Source organism: Neopelma chrysocephalum, unplaced genomic scaffold, assembly GCF_003984885.1.
Source record: "Neopelma chrysocephalum unplaced genomic scaffold, ASM398488v2 Primary Assembly neopelma1_26, whole genome shotgun sequence".
Classification (NCBI taxonomy): Eukaryota; Metazoa; Chordata; class Aves; order Passeriformes; family Pipridae; genus Neopelma; species Neopelma chrysocephalum.
This window is the reverse complement of record NW_020897695.1, coordinates 28,787,096-28,811,834: the sequence shown is the minus strand read 5'-3', so window position 1 is coordinate 28,811,834 and position 24,739 is coordinate 28,787,096. Positions and strand designations below refer to the sequence as shown.

Genomic DNA, 24,739 nt, shown 5'->3' with positions numbered 1-24,739 from the left:
TTTTTCTATAATATGGTTGCCATTCTTTCATCTGAGTATGAAGATAACACGTAGCTCAGTCTGCCTCACAGGCAGGACTCATAGCGGCAATAATGGCAGAATGTGATGAAAAGAGAGACCCAGGGAACCACAAGCTAATTGTGAAATGAGTTAGAGGCCCAGTATTGTTTTGAGCCAGTTTTGCTAAGTTTTGGTATCAGTAAATAATGAATGCAGTGTGAGGACATGACTTGGTGATTGGCCTTGGTGCTTTTCAGTGGTAGCATGTTTGCCCAAGGGTGAATGTTGCTTATTTTGTCCTCCTCTTTTTCATAATATCGCATGACATCTGAGACTTTAGCACTTTAGTGCTACAGCAGATATCGAGTTGTGATTTTTAAAAGCTGTGGTTTCAAATATTATAGAAGTAACACAACCTCTCAGTTTAGGGGAAATCTTATTATTGGAGTAGTTATCTCAAGTATCTTATTGTCATGTTTTGCAAAACTCCTTTGAGTATTTGAACTGAATAACTGTTTTCTTGAAAATAATTTAAAAAAACTGCCTCACTGTTGGTTACACTGAATTTTTACTAAAATTTGAGTATATTGTATCTGTTGTTATATGTAATTGCAGACTTCCCAGAGAAACATGAATGGAATTTCTAAATGTGCTATAAACAATTCTTAAACACCTCTTAAAAGTACGCAAATATATACATCCTTTCTGCTGTTAGGATTCTGTTACTGGGTCTGAAGTCAGGGATTTTACCCCTTCTGCTGTACCCCACACTTGCAGTCCTGAGAATGAACTCTAACTGCCTTGGGGTAAATGAGCTGGGTGCTTACTGTCTCCCTTTCTCTCCAGGGTTTACTTTGGGAATATTTAGATATGTGCGCAAGGAGGAGAAGGCAAGAGTTATTCTATGAAATCTTTCTGTTCAGCAAGTGCAGAATTATATATGTATCGTGTGTATATATATATATGCATATATCCAGTATATATATACTGTAATGTAGGTGTGATATTGCTGTTCTTATTTCTTAATGTTCTATTTTCTGCCATTGACTGTTAGAGAAACTTCTAATCTTATCTTTTACTTTAACTGCTTGTACCTTAAAAAATCAAAACATTATTATCTGATCTGCAAGTTCTTGCTAGTTCATATCAACCTTATGATGGAGGCCTTAAAACTTCTAAGTAACAGCTGCCATTAGGACGTGGTGGAAGTCTTTCGGGGAGGGGGAAGGGTCTTGAATGTAACTTTACTCATAGATATTAAAACTTCGGAGTAAAATGTGAAACCTTTTTGAGTCTCAAAATAGTTATAAAAGCAGTGAGTAAATTTAACTTGCTAGACAGTTGTAATTTGCAGAATGCATTTGTCAAATAGTTTGGAAATAATCCAGGGCACATTTAAATGGAAAAAAATAGAGATGAGCTCAGACTAAAAATGTGAGTTAAATGTCTTCAAGGTTTGTAGAAATTAAGCTATACATTTTCATTATACAACTCAGTAATGAACAAAATCAAAGGGTGCTATGTGGAGATTTTGAACTTTGGGGAAATTCAGATTTAGTTTCATATCTACTTGACCCCTAAATGCAAATGATTTGTCTTGGCATCTTTCATTTAACTAAATGTAAAACTGGTGCTTCCCTTAAACTGTGTTGGAGCATTTGGAAGTTGGGAATTTTAAACGAAGGGCTTTTTACACCATTTTACCTTACATAATATCACTGTGTCTGTCAGTTGTTAAAAACTCTTCTTCTTGAGTCTTTGTAATATGCAGTGTTGGCTCCACTGTAATGGAAATCAGTGTGATCTTGCAAGCACAGCTTGGTGAGGTCACCAAAAAGGGATAAAGAGATACCCTAGCATTGTAAATAACAAGTGTGGCCTTTAAAGAAAATATACCTTTTGAGTGATTGATTGCACAATTTTTTCATTAGTTGGATGAAGATATAATGGACTCTGTGCACATCTGCCATTTTTATTTCTTATCATGTTAATAAGTAAAAATCAGTATATATTTCTGAACGTGATTTTCATGTTAAGCCATTATAGCACCAAAGTTCTAGCCCTTAATTTTGACTTTTAACCCTGTCAGTTTTAGGCAGTTTAAAGTAGAGCTTTTCCTGTTCCACTTTCTTGCTGACACAGAATTTCCTCAGAGAATTTGATTATTTCTGCTAAGAGCATTTGTTTGTAGTTGCAGTTCTCTTCTCGGCATAATTAATTGTTTTTCCTTTCTGAGTCATCTCTCTCTTCTTCTATTTTCCAGGTTGGTGAGAGACAGAGAGTTCTGGTAACAGAAGAATCATTTGACTCCAATTACTACGTTGCTCACAATCCTTTCTATGAGCAGGTACAGCCAAATAAACCAGATAGCATCTTTTTGTTTTATCTTTGCTTTCTGATAATCTCAGCAGCACAGTGTGTTACGGTACCAAAAAAAAAAGGAAAGAAATAAGTATTTTCCAGGAAACATGTGACTAACAAGACTTGTTTATGAGATATTTTGTTTCTGTGTTGTAAATATAATTAACCTGAAATTACGTTAAGAAATATACAGTGGGTGTTTGAGTATACGGCATGGTTTAAGAAGCTGTTAATTATTGCAGCAATGTTAATTACTGTGTCCCCAAAGCATTGTTTTCTGAGTAGTTGAGTCATGATAGTTTCCATACATCTTTCTGAAAAGTATTTCAGGCAATGCAATTGGAAAAAAAAAGTAATTCTAGCAATAGAAGGGTCAGAAAATTCCTTAGATTACCACTTTGGCATGATATGTTGTATCTCATGGATTCATAATATGGTTTGGGTTGGAAGGGACCTTGAAGATCATCTAGTTTGAACCCTTTTGCCATGGGCAGGGGTGCCACCCACTCGACCAGATTGCTCAGAGTCCCATCCAGCTTGGCCTGGAACACTTCTAGGGATGAGGTGTCCATAACTTCTCTCTTCTGGGCAACCTGTTCCAGTGCCTCACTACCCTCCTGAGTATAGATTATTTTCCTAACATCTAATCTAAATCTCTTTTAGTTTAAAATTGTTCCACCTTGTCCTATCGCTATCTGCCAGTGTAAAAAGTCACTCTTCCTCTTTTTTTTTAAGTTCCCTTTAGGTACTAGAAGGCTGCTATAAGGTCTTGCATCATTTTTTACTCCAAGCTGAACAACCCCAGCTCTCTCAGCCTTTCCTCGTAAGAGGGGTGCTCCTGACCTTTGACCATCTTTGTGGTCCTCCTCTGAAACTGCTCTGTCTTGTGTCCATGTCTGTCTTATGCTGAGGACCCAAGACTCCAGGGGGGCCTCACCAGAGTAGAGGGGCAGAATTGCCAACCTTGACCTTGACAAAGCATGGTACTTTGCGAGATCACACTCCTTTTGATGCAGCCCAGGATATAATTGGCTTTCTGGGCCGCAAGCACACATTGAGCACATTCCTCATGTTCAACCTCTCATCCACCAGAACCCCCAAGTCCTTCTCGGCAGGGCTGGTCTCAATGAGTTCTTCTCCCAGTCTGTACTCCTGTCTGGGATTGCCAACCCTGGTGCGAGTCCACCTTGCACTCGAACTTGTTGAACCTCATTAGGTTCACTATTCAAGCTTGTTTAGGCCCTCCTGAATGTCATCCCTTCCTTCTGTTTTTTGTCATTTCCTTCTAGGTACTTTCTATAAGGAAATTCTTTCCACACAAAAAGATTATCTTTGAGCTAGGAAGAAAGTACATCTATTTCACAAAATTATTACTTTTGCTCAGAAGCAGATGACTTGCTAAGACCCAATAAAATTTGCTTTTCTGAATCATTATGATTTTATTCTCATTTTGCCTTTGGGTTGTTGTCCGTTTCCATGCACTGAGCTATCTACAGTCTGCTTTTGCTACCTTTAGGTATTCAGTTGTCTGAACCTGGAGAGGCTATAGATGATGGTTGTGCTTGCATAGTCACCAATAGTGGTTTCTTCTGGTTTTGGGTTGTGTTACAGCATTTATTTATTTTTGCTTAGTAGTAGGGAACATTACTATTCATGAAATATCTGTTTCTATTAGATATCTGGTTCACTAATTATTTTTTCCTCACTTTCTCTTTTTTTGATAAATCTCCTTTTTGTTTTCTACATATATAACTTCTTGTCTAAGTCTTATGTATCACTGTTCCTTGCTTTTGTAGCTTATCAGTCAGACTTGAGAAACACAGTCTTCCATGTAGAGATTAAAAAGAATTTGCTTGGGGCTTTTCAGTGTTCAATGTTTGTTTTATGAAAGCCTAATTAATTAAATGAAAAGCGATATGTATAGGGAAAAAATGTGTTGATGTTTTATGGTGTGTTTGTACAGCACCTAATACAGCTCCTCATTGGGACTGGTAAAGAATACACAAAATGCACATAGTAACATACATAGGGAGTAATTTTGAATTCAATTATGCAAGAAATACTTTTCATTATTAAAATGTAAGTCTTTTCCCTAAGATCCTATGTGGGGTGTATTTCACAAGGATAATATCCTACTGCTCACCCAGGTAAGCACAAGACTTGATGCTAGTGACTAAGATTAATAGCAGTAAATTGAATGATAGTAAATTGAAAACCACTCTAGAGTCACTAAGTATCATTTTATATATTCTTGGAAGGTGAAGCTCAGAGTCCTGATGTAATGTTCTGTTAACTCAAATAGTTATCAAACCTGTTCTCTCTTCACTAAGCTCATCTATATTAAAAGATTTTGCTATTAAAGCCACATTGATAGAGTTACACTGACAAACTTCCTGGTGGAGCTGCACCTTACATTTGTGGAGGCTTTGGTAATATAGTTTACATTGAACAGAGTAGTCTAAACTGACTAAAGGGTACTTTGCCAGATCAACAGTCAAGATGAGGTTTTCTGTTGCTGTAACTTTGTTTATTAGAAATATGGTTGAGGATTTTTTTCCCTAACAAATAATGATATCAAAAAAATGTCTGAGTGTATGTCAGGCCTGGCTGCTTGGTTGTTTACAGTACCTCCCAGATATTTTCACTTAACCTCTTTCTTTTTCTGAAGTCACATTTAAACTTAGTTACTGTCCTTTTGCATACGGAGACACCAAGATTTACAGCAGTCACAAGCCCAGTGATATACTTAGCTGCCTAATTTTCCTTTGATTTAAATTTACCCATGATGAATTACATGGGAAGAACTCTGATCTAGTTATATTGTAACACTGTCCCAGCGTTAGGACTCTGGCTTTGTGTTTGCTTAGTCTCAGCTTGCCCATCTCTGAAAGGCAAAGATGTCTGCTTTTCTTGTAAGATGCTCAGGAAGTTCAGCAGAATCCTAGGATCTGGAAACACAGTCATGAACACTTTGAGCCTTTAGGGAAAAAGATGCTTGGGAAACTACTGGTGGTGTTTTCCTCCAAGTAGTACAATCAACAATTGTGACAGGTGAAAATGGAGAGGCATTGTTTGGCAACAAAATGCTCTCCAGATGTGGTTGGCACAGAGTTTTTCTCTGAAAATCCTCTGCACAGGTAGTCTAAAAATCAAGTCATTTTAAGGAATTTCAGTTTCAGCATCAAAGAATCAAGATATATGAATGTGATCTTTTGAAAAGCTCTCAGTGCTAGAGAGGCCACATCTGGAGTGCTGTGTCCAGTTCTGGGCTCCACAGTACAAGTGAGAAAGGGAGCTCCTGTACCGGGTACAGTGGACAATGACAAAGATGATTAAGGAACTGGAGCATCTCTCTTATGAGGAAAGGCTGAGGGAGCTGGGCCTGTTCAGCCTCGAGAAGAGACAACTGAGGGGACACCTCATTGGTGTATATAAGTATCCGAAGGGAGGGTGCCAAGAAGGCAGAACCAGGCTCTTCTCAGTGGTGCCAAGCAATAGGACAAGAGGCAACAAGTAGAAACTGATGCACAGGAAGTTCCACCTGAACATGAGGAAGAACTTTTTTACTGTGCGAGTGGCTGTGCACTGGAAGAGATTGCCCAGAGAGGTTGTGGAGTCTCCCTCACTGGAGATATTCCAGAAATGTCCTGTGCAGCATGCTCTAGGATGACCCTGCTTGAGCAGGGAAGTTGGATCAGATGACCCACTGTGGTCCCTTCCAACCTGACCCACTCTGAGATTCTGTGTGTGGATGAGCTTCAAGTACATATGATTAAATAAGTTCCCATGATTCAATTTTTCACAGTAAACACTATAAAATATGTAATTTCACCAAGAAATTACTCCACTTTTCTTTTTTAACTGCTTGTCTATTTTAAAGCCTTTTTTAAAGCCTTTATTCTTCCAGCAAAAGATATCGCTCAAGTATGTTGGGCTCTTTCTTTTGTAAGATGCATGAGCTAGGAACATGTTATGTGCTGGTTTTTTTCTGAAATGGGACTTTCTGATATCATGATTGTGCAAATTCAGAAAAGGATGGCATTAGTTGCTGACCCAAGAAATGCACTTGTCCATTTTTACAGGCATTCATTGTCAGTCATGCATCTCAGCTGCAAAGGATCTGCACAGTCAAAATAAAGGCTTGTGCAAAGAGAAACAAGGGCATAATTTCTGTCCAGTAGCATTTACAGACTCAAAAACATTTTTTAAAGAAGTGTTATGGGATGAACATGAAAACAGGAAGCTTTACGGCAGGCTATTAGAACTGTGTACTACGAGTACCCTTGGGAATTGTTTGGGTCTGGATTCAAAAGCTGCAATTGAGGCCCAACTTCCTCATCAATCAAAAAACAGGACTCACAGTTGGAGTTGAAAAATGCTGAGCTAACACTGCAAAGCTCTTGGAGAATGCAAGCTGGAGATCGTATTGCTCAAATGTGGCATAGTCTATAGTGTATGCTGATGACTAATATTTTAAAGTTTTAGGATTTTCTCTGATGTTTATCATCTGTTTTCTGAGTGGAAACTGGAGAATCTGATGTTCCTTGTGGTATTTAGTAATTATGTCTTTATTTGAAAGGTCCTTGTGCCAAAGGATCCTCTGTTGATGGGTAAGATGGTAGAAGTGAATATTTATGAAGCTGGAAAACATTTTATGAAGGGGCAACCAGTGTCAGACGCCAGAGTTCACACTGCATCCATCACCAGACCGTTAGCGAAAGGAGAAGTTTCTGGTTTAACAGAGGTGAGAAAAAGACATTTTCTGCTTTGCTACACTGGTAAATCAACAGCTGTTCAAGCAAAATGATTCCATGCTATGTATCTGTTATCATTTTATAGTTCCCATTTATATATGCATGAAGCTTTAATCTTTTATGACAGATTGAAATTTGAATTCAAAATATGTTTTTGCTGATGTCCGTACCTTTACTGACTATAAAGGAGATAATACACTTGTTTCTTCTTTCAAGGTGCAAGATGGGGAAAGAACTTACTAGAATCGAAAAGATTTAACATCAGTAACTCAGTGTATTTCAATTCAGAGGAAGGATGAATCAGTATTCTTTTCTTTACCTAACTGTTTTTTAAAAAATGTGTATTGATTACATGTCTGTTAAAACAGGTCAAAACACAATTCAGAGATTCAAAATTAATTGATGGGTAGAGGTATGGAATATTTACGATATATTTTGGAAAAAGGTCAACATCTGATTTAGTCATGTAAAGAAAATGAAACTCTTTTAAAAAGAGATCTGATCCTTATTTTACACCTCAGTAGATATGGCTGTTAGCCAAGTATTCTCATACATTTCATGGAGCTCTAGTTGTAAAAACTGATGGAGTGTGAAATGAAAATGTGTATCACATTTCTAAGCATCATTTGATGTCCTTTCTCCAGTACTGTTGTTAGGATCTCCAAAAATATGTAGCACATGGAAGAAGGATAATTGGCAGTTTATCAGCCACCTTACTGCTTTTACAGTAAATTGTTGACAAGTATTAAAGTATATACATATCGTTGTTTAAATTCTAAATACTCATATTTAAAATACATAATCAAGACATACCTTAGGTGACTAGTGTTAAGCTAAACTCCTTAATCTCTTGAATAAGCCTGGCTATGGAAGCATAGAGCAACAAAATAATGCATTCTCTGTAATGCACCTACTGTAATGTGTTCAGCAGATCATGAAACTTAAGCACAAACACATTGCTAAGCCCTCCATTGAATACTGTCCGTGTGTATGTGTATATTGGCCTGATAAGGGTCTGTAAGAGGAAAAAACAGCCAAAGCCCGCAAATTGTCTGGTTGGACTATGTAGCTATTTAAACACAGATGATTTTTTCATCAGGACATTTTTATTTTAAATAATCTGCTGGAATAGAACCAAGACTGTCATTAAACAGTACGTGCTGTCAGAAGCTTGTAGCATGGTGACAAGCAAACAGACTCCTGAGTGACATTTTTTATGGTAAAAAAGGGAGATAAAATTATTAAAATCAAGAATACTGATAATTTCCATAAGAACTCATTGAGATACATAGATCTGGTCCTGCCCTTTGAATGGGTATGAACAAGTACTTGGAATGCACCAGTAAATGGCTACAGCAAGTGAATGATAAGGCAAATTGCTTTTTATGACTTTTGTGGTTACCAGTGCTCCTTCAAGGGAGTATCTTATTTATGTTTGGTCCACTGGAAATGTTCAGAACTTTTGCTTTATGGAAAAAATAGAATCTCTGTACTTCAGTAAATGGAATGTCTTTTGTACATGGAAACTGCAGCTGAAAGCTTTTAATCACACTTGGCCAATGTATAATATATAGAACATGTACTGAAATTCTTAGTGGGAAGTTCCTCCTGACAAATTGTATATGTAAGCAGCAAATCAGGAACTTTCTTTAGGTTTCCAGGAAAAAAAAGTCATTTTGTCACTAAAGTTACTGTGGGCTTCTGGCTGGGTGCAAGATGCTCTTTGGGTTGTTCTGTTTGGTTGGACTGCTGGGAAACATTTCCAGCTAGGTGTGCTCAAGACATATAATTCTAACCAGAGGTGCTATAAGCAGGATAAAAAGGGCAACGTATGTCATATGAGCCTTTTATAGCTTGTTATGTGCACAGATGACAGGTTGGGGAAAGATGAAGGAGGCAAATCAGAATGTATGAATTCAGATACTCATTCAAAAGTAGCCGAATACCTTGGATCTTTAAAGAGATCCCAGGTGTCTCCACTAGATTTTCTGCAGCATGCAGAACTGAACCCTTCAATAACTTTCCCCCTGTGCACACAAATGAGCAAGAATTGGGGTCTGCTTTACATTCCCAGGCTAGAAAGGATGAGTAGCCAGCTGCCAGCTGGCTCTTTTAAAACCAGGCACATTTCTGTTGTTCAGCACAGATATAAACTGCACAGAAGCTCTTTTAGGCAGCAACTAACACCCTGTAGCTGGTATGCTGTCTGAAGTGCTCAGAAAGTTTCTATTGGGCTTCCAGTCTCACCCTGTTGATGCTAGGACTTCCTCTGAACAGCTTTATGTTTGCTGGTCCATGATGAGAGCTAGTTCAGAGAAGTACACGAATTTAATTGTAGATTGAGGTGATCTAGATCAAAAGAATGAGATAATAGGCTGTACTGCAGTAAAACATTCCTATGCTTCAGTCTTTTCCCATTCAAGAAAGCACTTGGCTCTTTCCTTACCCTGTGTATTGCTGGGGCTGCAGTGCATACCTTACAGTTCAGCATGTTGTGCAGGCACTGTGACAAAGAGGGATAGATTGCTGAGGACTGTTACATGGTTGTAGACAGTCTGCAGCAGTTTAAAATATGCTATTTTTGTAGTTTATGCTAGGCATCACTTGCTATTATAAACAGTGTCTTCATTAGCTTGCGTAGGACACAGTTAAAGATTTTTCAAAATCTACACTTCTCTCTAATGAGGAATGTTCACAGAAAGAGTGAAAGCTTTCAAAACTGTAGCTTTTAAGGAAATGATTCATATGGCTAAAAAATAAAGTTATAAAAATTGAGAGCACCATAATGTGAAGATGTTAAAGCCAGTCACAAATGGATGCTAAGCACGAAGATGCTTCTGTAAATGCTGTGAGAAGCACCTCCAAAAGATCAGAGTTTATCTGCAGCTGTGTGCTCTCTTTCTCATCATACACGTCCCTCAATAATTTTTACTGACAAGTTTAGAGGGAGCACCACAAGCAACATGGGCGTCTGAAGGAAAAATGGTACACCTTTTTCTTACCCTTTTGACTACATGACTGTGGTGGCAAATTGGTGCAAAGAAATAAAGTAGGTTGCCAACTGGAATGAACAGATTTGCCTGAAAAAGAGGGAATGCAAAATGCAAAAATACCAAGGACAGTTTAGAGATTCCATAAAATATTCGCACATTATATATCTGTAACAAATAAGGAGGCAAATATTGATAGAATTAATTCAGAGTATTTCTAGCACATCTTTTTTTTCATGCTTTTCCAGTGTATGAAAAACACAGTTAATGTGTATATCCATTAACATGTTAATGATGTAGAATGTCTTACAGTTATTATATTCTTTAAGGCAAAAACTGTGACTAAATAGATGGGCTTTGAGTAAGGTTTTGACAATCGGTAATATTAGGCTCTGTGGCAGAATTTGGGACAGGAAGGACAGGGGAGTCTTGGAATCAGCAGCTCAGGTTAAAAAGCTGTCAAAACAATCAGACTTACCGACTGTAGTGGTAAGTAGCAAAATGCACAGATATTTACCAGGATGTTTTGGTGGTTTTTTTTTTATTTCAGAATGCTTTCATTATAAAAGTTACTCAAAAGGGAATGATGTCTCCAAGTTACAAAATTTTACAGGAGGGCTATTTGGGGGGGGGCAAACACATTCAGAAATTTCATTTAACTCAGATCTACTGTAGATTTTTTTGGTTTTAAAATGTGCATTTGCTGATTCAGTAATAATGTTTAAAAGACATATATAGCAGAGAATATATGGGTGAAAGTTGAAATCAATCAAGCATGGACACATGCGTAAAGGCATTTTTAGATTTGGTTCTAGTAAGTCTAACATAGGATGCATGTGAACTGGGCATTAAAAAATAGTGACAGTAACATTAAAAATGAACATTCAGAGAAAACAAGCATATTATGAGTTACTAGCTGCAATTAAAAATATCAGTGAATAAGTGTTTCAAAGCTTTGATCGAGAATCAGTTCTACTAAGTTTCACAGGAAAAGAAGAAGATGTAATTGCTGCAGATGCGATACCCTTTCATTGACGTAGGCTTGGAGTTGACAAATCATTAAGGGCATATTTCAGCCTTTTAAGATTCAGAAAAGCAATTTAGCATGTCTTCTATGTTTGTAGGTGCTTTGGTAAACTTGTCTTTGAGATTTTGGAGATGGATTTGCAATATACATAGTACTGAATATATTATCACTGGATAAATATTTTTGATAAGTCAGCAAAGTGTGTCAACGGTAGGAATGTAATCTAATTTTAAAAAAAATTTTAATATTTTTATTAGTTTTATTTGGCCATGTTTAGGGATCTTGACAGTTTATCAGAAGCATAAAATAAAATACCTAATAAATGTATCCTTTTGACAGACAAATGTTTGCCCAAATCTAATAACTGAAAAAAGTAAGAATCTGCAAGAATATGATCTCTTGATGGAAACAGAAATAGAGTGTGTTATGCTGCTGTACTCCAAAAATAATTCTAGTTGTTTACATATGATCTGTGACTAGAGGAGAAAAAATACTGTAAGATCATAAATGTATGAAGAAGAGACCAAAGGGCTGGGAGATAAAAAGAAAAGAATTCTGCAGTACTGCTACCTGCCAGAATTGCAATGCATTGCCAGAATCAAAGCCCTCTAAGTCTGAGGACCTTTGGTGGGAAATTTTAATCAGATGGAAAATTAAGGCAAGAGGAAAAAATAATTTTAACAGGCTATTTAATTACATAGTCATGATTATGTTCATAATTCCTGTTTCTGTAAGGCATCTATGACTGACTTTCTTTTCAAATAAATACAGGCACATCTTTGAGTTTTCTGTTTTCCTTTGGTTTATGTGATAACATTCTCCATGTCTAACACTTCCCCTGCAATCAGCATGTTCTGAGAGCTTCCATTTGCAATATATCTTTTAGTGAGTCTGGGATCATGGTGCACATCTCGATGGCTCCCAGGCCATGGTAATATCCACAGCTGGCCTCTTAAGCTAATAGCTATTCAAGTCATTGGGCTCTTTGCAGTAAATGAGGAATGAGCCACTGATTTTCAGTTAGCAAACAATTATTTGGTTGTTCTGCTTGTTGCTGTTTTTTTCCTCATCCTGCCTGCATTTTTTGGAGTGGGTATTATGGTATTGTACTTCTGGATACTAATGAAGAAGCTTTATGTTCCTGGTCTTCCAGGTAGCCGCAAGTATGTTCTAGTTACATTAGCAAAAGATGACCTCTAAACATTACCCAGCCTTTTTTCTGATGTTAGAAAACAGAAAAGATGCATATATCAAAGACTTCTTTATAGGCTGCCAGAAAGAAAATTCAACAAAGCATAGCTTAAAGGAAAGTCTCTGATCTCAGGTAGAAAGGGTGCTTCACTTGCAGGCAAAACAAAATGGAGAAGGGGGAAGAAAGTATCTTCTCCTGGAACAGAAATGAAAGAAATCATGTCAGAATTGAAATCTCTGTATTGGAAACTTCCTTCAAGGACTTGGAAGGAAATGTGGAAGATGTGCATTAATTATTAAGGACAGTTTTTACATATGCTGGAGTTTCAAAGTGGTGGAAAATCTAGTTCCTGAACAGAAAGTAGAGATTAGAGATTTAGGAAAAAAAGAGAATGAGGAAACAAATTTTAGATCAAAAAATGGCATGGAGGTGTTAGGAGAGGAATCTTTCATAAAATTACAGAAACTGTAGAACATATGAGTAATACTAATGAAAGATTGGAATTTCCAAAGAAGAAATATAAAGTAATATAAAATGCACCTTCTACCTCTCTTGGAAAGCTACTTTACAGAGGGATCTTTGTATCATGAAGTCCAAGAAGGGGCAATTTGAGAAACAAGTGGGGAAGTTTCTATTTAAGAGAAACATACTGACAAAAACAAAAGAACATATTCTATGTAAAATCATTTTCTGGTAGTGCTTTATGAAAATGTAGTGTGCTATTTGGTACTCTTCCATTCTTAGGAGCATACCTTTTGTCGCCTCAGTTGTGCTTTCTCCCTCTTTCTGACACCCCTTTTGTGACACCAGGCTAAGTGGTTGGCACCAAACTGAGCGGTGCAGTTGTCACAACTCTAGGATGGGATTCCAGCCAGAGGGACCTGGACAAGCTCAAGAAGTGGGCCAGTGGGAATCTCATGAGGTTTAGTAATACCAAGTGCAAGATGCTACGCCTGGGTTGGGACAACTTCCAGTATCAATACAGGCTGGGGGATGAATTGATCGAGAGCAGCCTTGCTGAGAAGGACTTGGGGGTACTGGTGGGTGAGAGGCTGGACATGAGCCAGCACTGTGTGCTTGCAGCCCAGAAAGCCAACAGAGTTCTGGGCTGCATCAAAAGCAGTATGGCCAGCAGGGTAAGGGAGGGGATTCTACTCCTCTTCTCTGCTCTGGTGAGACCCCACCTGGAGTGCCGCATCCAGCTCTGGGATCCTCAGCACAGGAAAGACATTGACCTGTTGGAGTGAGTCCAGAGGAGGGCCACCAAGATGATCAGAGGGATGGAGCACTTCTCCTATGAGGAAAGGCTGAGAGAATTGGGCTTGTTCAGCCTGGAAAAGAGAAGGCTTCTGGGTGACCTAATTGTGGCCTCCCAGTACCTGAAGGGAGCCTACAAGAAAGATGGGGAGCGAATTTTTACAAGAGCATGTAGTGACAGAACAAGGGGTAATGAATTCAAACTGAAGGAGGGTAGGTTTAGGTTAGATATTCAGAAAAAGTTCTTTACTGTGAGGATGGTGAGGCACTGAAACAGGTTGTCCAGTGAAGTTGTGGATGTCCCATCCCTGGAGGTGTTCAAGGCCAGGCTGGATGGACCTCTGAGCAACCTGATCTAGTGAAAGGTGTCCTTGTCCACAGCAGGAGGTTTGGAACTAGATAATCTTCAAGGTCCTTTCCAACCCAAATCATTCTGTGATTCTCAGAAAGAACTGATTGTAGTGCAAGGCATACAAGTAGATAGTGCTTTTGCATGTCTTAATCTGTTTTATTTAATGTGTTACTTCTGTTCCCTGCTGGTTGTAAATAGAGGTCATAAAAGATGGTGTTAAATCCTTCTTAATTAATCTTTTTTTCTTATGTTTTCTTCAGTTATTTCATGAAGGTCACCATAAAGTTGACATAATAAAAGAGATATTTCCTTTTGAACAGTAGAGCTCAGTGCCACCTATGGATGTTTTTAAAAAGAATCTTCAAAAGTCCATTTTTTCCTGGAAAAAGAACAAAAATGTTTAATGTGATAGATGCAGATGCAGATTTTTGTGATCTACACATTATCTGCATGTGTTGGTGTTGTTTATTTGGAGGGTTGAGTTGACTTGAATTTTTCTTCTACCTCAAAGCCCAACATTTCTCAGTTTAGAATCAGAAATTTGGGATGGATTATTTCTTATGGGCAGAATAGATTTTTCTTGCTGGGTTTAGATAAACACTGAATTGGATCACATGTAGTGGTTGGGGAACTTTAATCAATGCTGGTCCTTAGGAACATAATTAGCAAATATACATAACAAACACTTGAGATGCAGGTCAGCCGCCTTAGGTCATGGGTATGGGCAGGATGACCTCTCAACTTTGTTTCCAGCCTTATCTTCTCTAATTCTATGAAAATTTTAATTTAGCCAACAATCATTTGAAGACAAGAAAACTGGAATAGAAGGTAATGCATTGATCCGAGACATTTCTCTGCACTGGTTAGAGGGCTAAAATACATAGAGGTGATTTAAGGCAGGAAACCCAAGAGCCAGCATAAGACTTTCACCAAGCAGTTTTATCCTCAGGTCTTTAATTTAATGGGCATGTTGTCTTTCTGCCCATCCCTCTGGCAGGGCTGAATTTCAACTACAGTGATCAAAGCTCAGCTGAAACAGCTCTTATTACATAGCTCCTTTTCAAACAAATGCTCACTGAAGTCCATTTCAGGTGAAAATATCTGAACTTTAGTTTGTTTACTTTTAATTTCCTCAACAGACAGTGTTATTTGGCTGAATGTCACTGTTTAATCACTTTAAATCACATAATTATGTTAATCCTGTGCAGTTCATGCAATAAATGGAAATAGTAATGGCTGGGATGATTCAACTTTAAGTCATTTTCTGGAGAATAAGAGAAGATTAAACAGAAGTGTTCTCCCGCTTCTGCCTCCAGAAGTATAACTCCAAGTGCTAAAATAGTTCTGCCATTTTTGTGTATTATTTCGCATACTTAACCTGCTGATGCTGCACTGCAGGATGAGGGGGTGGGTTTTGCTCTCTATTGGCATAGGGACAAACTGGAAGTGTGTAGCCATGGTAATTTTAACTACTTGACACTCCCTGTAATATTTAGGAGCTCCTTTTAAAATATTTTTTTCCTTTTAATCACAGCTCTAATAAGCAGACTCTTTGGAAAGAATCAAAAGGCATTTGTTTTTTTAATAATGCTGTATTATTTAATGTACCAGGTTATAAGTTCGCTAAGTTTTAATTGGCTTTCAGGGAAAAAATGTAGCAGCCACAACTTTTCTCAATTTTTATGTTGTTTTGAAGGTCATCTACTTCCAGTTTTTAAAAGTCATTATAGGTTTGACTTTTATACCTCTCCAGTAGAGTTTAATACAAAGGTAAGCGAAGGATATTCAGTCTGTGTGTACATTTTACCTCTGCTTGTAATGTTTAGTCATCCCTTTTCTTTTTATTAGTACTCTTTGGATCAACAAAAAGCGCACACTGGCAATATTTCTCTCTCCTTTTCCTGCAAGCAAACACACAGTCAGAGGCATCAGATATTTTTGTCTTGGATTAATGTTATTTCTATCTGTTCCTCATCTATTGAAGCTGTAATCATAGTAGTCTTTCTACATGAATACTTGAATGAGACAGCATGTAAAAGGCACATGGAGCCTATGATATAGCTTTCCCTATCACCAAAGGTCAGTAGGAGGTTTGATTTTACACATATAAGGTTCTGGAATGTTCAGCCCCTTAGAATTGTATTTGTTGCCAGAACCATTTCGGTCAGATGATTCATTACTTTTGAGATCATTTTGAAAAGCAATAAGAATTACAGACTTGAGATTAATCTATTTTTTATGTGAAAACTGTTTTTAAAGTGTATCTCATTTCAAAGAAATTAGCAAGCCATGTTAAAGGTAAACTGGAGTCTTCTGTATCCTTTAATATTATTACTTGTTCAGAATTTTTATTGGATTCTGAGTACATTAATGGCTTTCTAATAGTCTAAAATCAACATTTGTGTTCTTGTTGACTCCCTTTATGATAATGAGAATTTACTAAGATTTGTATAAATATTGCAAATAAATTTTTTTTATTCTGACATACCTATTGAAACATTGTTGAACTGATCCAGCAATATTAGGATTAATTGTGAGTCATAGTAGGAAACCAAGATCCATTTGTAATCATAATTTCCCAGTCAGACTTTTATAATATTTGGATATAGTGATTTATGTTTGTGCTTTTAATATACTTGTAACATTAGATAAGAGATTTTTTTGTGGTGTCAAGGGTAATAAGAGAAAAGGGGGAAAAGGTTTGTCATTAAGAGAAAGAAACCAATTTTTTAAGGTTCATCAGTACTAAATTATAGTTGGGGAGATATTGTCGTATAAAAATATATAGCAGTGACTATATCTTTGACTGAAATTGAATTGCAGTTGAGTAATAAGGATGAGATTGTATTTGGTGGCTACATTGGAGAAATGGTATCTTAAAATATTCAAATACCGTGTTTCAGCGAAGTGGATGTGAAATTCAGAGCCTTAAATTTAGTCCACCAAGAATATACTCCTAGTTACACTAGAATATCCAAAGAACTTACTGTGGCTGTTGAATATGTTAGAATGATTGCATCCTCAAAGACAGTCGACAGAATGTTGTAGCATCTATGTAAGCTTAGAAAACTAGTGCTTGTTCAAAAGCTGCATACAGTAACTTTCTGTTTATGCAGGCTGTATTCCGTATCAAGTTTAACATCCAGTCTGGATCCTTTGTCCTGTAACCAGATCAAAGCCTTTATCATGCCATTAGCCATTAAAGCATGTTGTTGCAGTTTTACTGGACCAAACAACAACAGTAATAAATCCTTGCCCTCCTACTACAATCTCTCCCCCTAAGATATGTTTAAAGGAGTCCTCTCAAACTACAGGAGGCATAATTGCTTTAAAAGTTTGCATTCTCTCTCTAAGAAACTTGGCTTATTGCCTTTTAGTTTTCACAAGACCTGACTCTTAAATTTGACCTTAGGATCAGTTCTTATGTGTAGCCAGTTCCAAAGCAAGCTGTTCCTGTGGGCTTTATCGAAGACCGTTAAGTAAAAGGAACAGAAAAATTACCAATTATTTAAGTACTTCATTTAAGACAGCTTTATTTGTGGTTAGTGTACAGTACACTTCCTCTGACTACTTCCCATTGTGTATTTAAATTACTTGAAGGCTTCCCCCACCTGTAATTTCTTATTTCGGATGTTAGAACCCTTCTTAAAGGCGGAAAAAGATTTTCTACTGACTTATTCCAATGTCAGTAACTCATACTAGCAAAAATCCAGAAATTACTACTAGATTTGGTGTAATTGTCTAATTCAGCATTGAGATGAAGGAATTTTGCATTGAAAGATGTATTCAAGTTAGCATGAAAGGTTATGGTGGTGGTATGATAGGGTTAGTGTAGATAGCTCAAATCCTGTACATGTTCCCACTAAAGTAAAATTAGTGCTACATCTGTTTGCATGGTCTTTTAGGTATTATGCCCTTCTTTTTCATCACAACACGTTTCAAAGCTTGTTCTTCATTTTCACAGGGAGTTGACTCTAAGCAAATTTGCAGATTAGCATCAGAAACAGTTCATGTTTTGAGGTTCCAAAAGAGTCAGAGGGCTTAAAGCACAGCTTTTCTGTATTCAAAACTCAAGCCCATGGGATTCTAAAATTTCGGCATATTTACTTTCATTTCTTTTACTGGAGTCAGGATCACAACTCAGATTTGGTGTAATAATTAAATTGCTATCTAGGACATATTTCGTCCATACTAGATATAATAAAAAACTGAGGTTTTGGAATTATTGTGAGGAAGATATATGTACTTCAGTGTTGCTTCAGCTTTTAATTGTTGAGATCACAAGCACTGGTATGAATTTTTCAGTAGAATATAGTGGTGTAAAGTCAAAACCAAAGTTGAACTACATGGTGATCAATGCCACCGAGGTATAAAGGAACTAATATGGATTTTTCTCATGTATTCTTTATTGTAGAGAAGGGCTGACAAATCCTTTGTAAAATAAAAACATACATTTAAAAATTTTTCAATAATAAACTTTTTTAAAAAAGAAATTTACATTTTTAGTTATTCTTGGTGATGGCAATCACACAGAATAATTAAGGGCCTGATGGCAGAATCTCTTTGGCCTAGGTAGCCATCAACCCATAACAAAATATTTATTTCCAAGTTGTAGTTATAAAATAGTTATTTCTGGCTCAACTTAAGTGAACAAATGCAGTAATGAGTATTGATTTTACTGTGCTATCAATGTCTTCTTTATGACGGTTTGCATTTTGCTGTTTTACCTGGTCTTACCAGTAGAAACAGTGTTTTGTGCTTCTTGGCCTATAAAGAAGCCCTCTCCACAGGTGTGTGAGCATGTTGTCATTACTCTAGTGCAGAAATGGCCAGCCTCTGGCATAGGACAACCTAAAGAGCTCACCTGCCTCATTTGGCAGTATCCAATACCTTCTTTTCCAATGACTACTAGGTCAGCATCATATATGGCAGAGCACATGTGACATGTGGAGAAGGAGAGCTAGTAGTTATTAATTAGTCACATGATGCATTTATGTCTGGGGGTGTGATTGGCAAGGCATGGTGGTGTAAGGCTCTTGGTAGACTCATGTGACCTCTCAAAAAGATCTGACCACCCAAGTACTACAACATGAGATGTAAGGGAAGTTGATAAATAGTGAGAGCAATGAAACCTGACTGGCTAGAGAGCCAGATGTCAAATGTGAAATAAAAAGGAAAAGCCCCATGGAAATGACCATTATTTTTCTTTAGTCTCGGTAGAACCAAGGGGTCCTTGGAACAATATTATAGGAGAAAATTATTCACTAAATGTCTTGGCTTTCAAATTGATGGATTCTTCTTCATACCTGTGTATGTATACTGTGGCAGAACTTGAGTAAATGCTCCATTTTGGATTGGGGTGGCTTGGAAATTTTTGTGAAAGTACTGTGATGGAAAAAACATGTGTAGGCAGTACATTCAGCTCTTTTTGTCAAAGAAATCACATAGCTACAAAAACCACCTATGCATAATAGCGACCAGATGGATCTCTGGTCCTCAGTAAAGGGTCTTGTTATCAGGACTGGAGAATTTTTTTTAAAAAATCTCATCCTTGTTTTGACATGACTTCATATGTGATTGTAAGTCATTTCAGTCAGTGTGACTGTGATTTATCTTATCCGTATGGAAACTATTTTGCAATTCTCACATACAAAATCTCTGATAAGTGCAGATAACATAATTATCATACAAAAAGGACAGCTGTGAATATCCATTTCTGACACAGATAGTTTTTTCAAAATACAAGAACTTTAATTTGGTAAAATGATGGAAGTGGTGCTTAGAATGACAGGAATTCTTTTCCTTTTTCAACTTGTGTGTCTCTGTCCAAAGAAACATTAGTTCATTATTTTTTCAGTGAGGAGTGCTTAAGATTCTGTAGCATAATCAGATTTTGTCACAGAACCACAGGGGAAAGCCAGATGTGCAGCTCTTAATAGCTGGAAAGGAATGAATTATATTTGGGAGAGTATCTTGTGTGAGTAAAAATCCTGTTGTAGTGCTGTTAAGCTGTAGTATGGAGACATGAAGCACTGTAAAATCTAAACCCGTCAATTTGTCAGAAGACTGCATTAAGCCCCACAGTTATCCTCTGGGCTTGCATTTCTCAGCCCTGTAGACACACCTGGTATATGTTTGCCATTTTCAGGTTGTCTTGTTTTATTTGTGGTTTTCTCCATTTTTCTTAATTTCTTTTCCCGGCTTGTGTAACTGTTGTGTGTGATTTGGAGTTTTAGGAGTACCAATGCAGGGTGATGGCATAAAACAGATTGTTGAGGCTGGGGTCTGGCCTTCCCCTCAGCAGGAGCAATGATTTAGATTTGGGTGAAGTTTTCTTACCAGCCCTTGACATGACTCTTACTGGATTGTTCTCCTATTGTTGAACTAAGCGAGTAAGCTCAAATATTACTAGGATGGGCAGAGATATTGAAATGGTGTGTACACCACTTGCCCAGCAGTAAATTGATGTTAATAGTTGTATTCACCTAGAGACAAAACCAACAACAAAACATCAAAGCAAGCTGTATTGAAATACTATGGGTTGTATTCTTACAAGCCAGTAGCCTTTTCTAAATAGAGAAAAGTTGAACATTACAGTGATACTGAAGACCTATAATATGTGATAACAAGAAGAACGTAAGCATTCTATTTCTCGTGTACATATGTGCATGGATTATTTGGAGCGTTAAGTGAATTACTCTGAACTAAGGAAATTCTAGAGTTTTAGGTCCTCGTTTCCATGTAAATGCCAACTGCACTATATTTCGGCCTTTAATTAGGTGCTTATGCAATATTATCACACATGTCAGCACACAAATTTGTTTCCCCTGTGCACAGAGCTGAGACTATTAATTTCGAATCAGAATTGTTTAGGTTGGAAAAGACCTTTGAGATCCCACCACTAACCCAGCCCTGCCAAGTCCATCACTTCCCTGGCAGCCCATTCCAACATTTAACAGCCTTTTTGGTAAAAAAAGATTCCTAATATCCAATTTAATAAGGTTAGGTATTTTTCCTCTTCATTGTTTGTCGTGTAATGACAGTGTTATTTGCTACATACTGTTCAAACCTCACTTTCAAGGGAATTACTGATTTCTTTCTAACCTTTCCTATGACCTCCATAACTAAATTTCTGAGTGCTTCAGAAACAATAATAAATTTATGTTTATTATCCTCCTGAAATGCAGCTTTTGTTTTCCCATTTCACAAGTGAGGATGAGGCAGATGTTCAAAGTGTTCACTACAAGGTTAGTCTAAAAAACAAATTTGATGGTGGTCAATTAAAGATACCTGGGACTAGATACTTAAAAATTATTAAAATTTTGTAGCATATATTCAAGCAAGTTGCAGCAGTGACTGTTCAGCATTTAAGAGAAACCAACTCCGAGGGATGAAGTCTCAAAGAAATAAAGGAAATTAGTACTTTTTACTTCATGGCTAATTCCAGAGGAACTGATTTTCTCCTCATTAGCTAATCCTAGGAATTATCAGATACAGTCTGATAGAGCACTCCGTGTAAAACCATTGTGGGAGAAGACTGAGGTCCAGTGGGTACAAATTGCCAGTATTTGAGCGTGACAGGACAAAAATTCATGCACAGGTACTTCAATCTTTTACATCTACAGAAGTTGGTTGTCTAGTCAGACCACCCTGTGAATGATACAAATGTTCTCCTGAGGGTAGGTATTCGTTACAGCCTGTAGATTGGATACTTACATTCTTTGATGTCTTAGACAGAGCGCCAAGGTGCTATCATGATTATCTAGCATAAAATACACAGCAAGCTAGGAAAGGTTTCTCTCATGTAATCTTTATTGTGGGGAAGGGCTGACAAATCATTTGTAGAGACTGAGGATAGAGAGACTGTGTTAGAGCAGTTAGACTTGCTAATCACAGAAAGTGATTACCATTGTTTGATGTTTCCATGAGAGAGTCCTCCATTAACTGCAGTTGAACTTGACTGAGTGTGAAATTAAAAAGGAGACTCAGATTTCCAGACACTCCCTTAGGTGCTCAAAACTATGCTAACTGGCAGTGTGGGAGACCTCCTAGAACAACTAAGGAAAGAGGCCATGACAATATGAAAAGAAAACCTTTGTATTATCACTGAACCCACAAAGTTGGTCAAGATCAGTGACACTTTATTAACTATTAAATTTCAGGCTTACATGAAATGCTTCTTTTCGCCACGGTCTGATTCCAGCTGTGCTTGGTGAGCATTTGCATTCCCAGGAACTGGAGGTGTTTAATACCAGGCAGAAAAATCTGTAAAAATAAATGTAAGAGAAATTATCAGGAGACAACATATTAAGGCACTGCCTAGCTTTAAGAAAATGTATTTAGAACTAAAACTTAACAGAAAGAAAAGGTTTTACAGGCTATCTTTTACAGGCTTCTAGTGGCAATTGGAATCTGAGGCAGGAGTTGTAGAGGCCTGATTGCTGACTTATGCATTATGGCACTGGAGACACTTCAATCTTCTGTATTTGTTTCTCTGCCTGTAAAACGAGCGAGGCATATAGATCCCACAGATACCTACTGCTATAGAATTTGAAACTCTGGAACCTACTATCATTGCAAAATATATAAAATGCTTTTTTTCTAACCACGTTTATTATCCATGAGGGCTGTATCCTTTTGTCTCCGGGGTTGTTATATAATATAAGTCTCCGTGAAACATTCCATTTTAATGTTTGCTTCTACAGAAAGATATGAAAACACCATAAATTCAGGATTATGACATATTCTGGGATTAGGGAGAAGGCTTTAGCCAAGAACATGTATATCAGTGTATTCTACTTTGCTCCACATGAAAGATCTTTAAAAGCTTTTCTTGATTTTGAGAGAGAACATCCCTTGAGTAAAAGCAGTATTACTCATTTCACTGTTGATATGTGAATATCATTCAGTTATATTGGTGGTTCTTGTGACATGAATATATATTTTCAGATCTAGCTATTCATTTTACTGGGGTACTCCTTCTGATTGAAATCTTTTGTGTCTTTGCCTGTAGCTACCGTTGACCTCCATATAATTGTCATTGTTATTTCAAAATTTAAAAGGGAAGCAAAAAAGGTGATGATCTCTGAAAGCTCTGTAAAAAATGTAATCATATTTCATTTTATAATCTCATTTGTAGAACAGTCTTCAAACATTCACATACTGCTAGCCTTTTGTCACTCTTTCATCATCCAGCAAACTGGGGAAATTTTTGTGTTATAAACATAACCTTAAAATAGTTATTTTAAAAAACCCACCAACCAAAAAAAACCACAAAAAAATCTCTATGATCCTTTAAAGAAGGAGCAAGATGGAATCCTGTGAAATGATATCCAGTAAGACGGGCCATGGTATGCACGCTGAAATATTATATCTAGTGTTACTACATCTAAATGTACATCCTGTAATTCACTGTAATGTATTTTCAAAGCCGTGAAGCCCGAGCTGGTGATCTCTAGGAAACAGATTTGTCTGTTAGCCAGCTAATTACCAGATAAGTGCCCAGAGCAAATACCTGCCATCTCTTTCATAAAACTGTGCTGTACACAGGGAGATAAATAGCGACAGAACCCTATCCCAAATTTGTCCACATTGTGCTGCTAGGTTCATTCTTCATTTGAAGTCATTACTTGGATGACTGTGATTTTTGAATTGCAAACTTCTTCCATTTAGAAGGTCTCTCAGTTCTGTTGTGGTTGCAAGTGCTGACTGGAATGCTGGCTTGCATGTCCCTTGTTTCCGGCAGAGTGACTGACACTCCCCACACCTTACAAAAAAAAAAAAAAAAAAAAAACTCAGAATCCAGACATCACACTATTTTTTAAAAATGTTGTGTCTGACTTTGAATGGCAAGTTATTTTGACAGTGCATTGCTTGTTTAGTGGAAGCATACTTAGTCACCAGGCTTAATAGCAGCATAAAATACAAATAAGTAAAAAAAAAGTCAACCTCTAGCTGGAAGCATTTATAGGTAAATATAAAGAAACAGGCTAAAACAAGTGGGTTTAATGAAAAACAGCACAAGACTGTGTTTTAAACATTTTGGAGGTGGTTTTTGGCTTGTGTTTTCTTGGTCGGTTGTTTCTCTCTTTTTATTGTTTCTTTTCTTAGTTGAGCTTTTTGGTTGTTTCACTCCTCCTCAAAGTGTACATCAAAAAGGAAGTAATTTAATAAGCTCCAGATACTCCACCTTCTGTCTAGCTTCTAAGTGTTTTATGAATTTTGAGGGCTGATTAAGGGAATAATCCTTAAAGACTTTTGGGTGAAGAAAAAGAAGCAGGTAGGCAAGGGCCTACCCTTAGATAAGAATATGGAAGAGAGCAGAGAGATACCTGCCAAGAAAAACACCAATGGAGCCTTACAGTAATGGTGGGAATTTACAGAGAGAAATTTGAATTATTTTGTACTTTTAAATAGGAATATTCAACTTTGAATTTCATGTTAATTTAGGAGGAGGAAGTTCCAGATACATGTCTGTGTGACAGAAAGTCATGATATGACATGTCATTCCAAATTTGTGTTCCTACTGGCATCTCTGCTTCTGTTTATTATGAGAGGCTGTATGGTCAGATGATATAAGAGAGGGGAGAAGCAGAAGGAAAACAGAAGAGACAGAAGGAATTGTAGTAGTGATCAAGGCAAAAGGTAGTTGAGTAATGAGAAAGGGGTTTTTTTCTATGCTGATCAAAGGAATCAAACAGATCATGCAGGTGTTACTGGAAAGAAAAAAGATTTTGCTGACTTGCTATGCAGGTTAGAGGTAGGCCTTCTAAAGATGGTCTCCATAAGGGATGGCAACTGGAAGAA

The 24,739-nt window shown here is 37.2% G+C and overlaps 1 protein-coding gene across 1 annotated transcript in view; it reads left to right on the top strand.

Annotated features, from left to right (window-relative positions):
* CDKAL1 (CDK5 regulatory subunit associated protein 1 like 1) overlaps positions 1 to 24,739 on the top strand; it is a 412,746-nt gene that overhangs the window by 378,680 nt on the left and 9,327 nt on the right. Inside the window, exons 14-15 of the mRNA XM_027676037.1 lie at positions 2,264 to 2,347; positions 6,941 to 7,105. Of these exons, the coding sequence (XP_027531838.1) occupies positions 2,264 to 2,347; positions 6,941 to 7,105 (249 nt within the window). The remainder of the gene's footprint in view (positions 1 to 2,263; positions 2,348 to 6,940; positions 7,106 to 24,739) is intronic.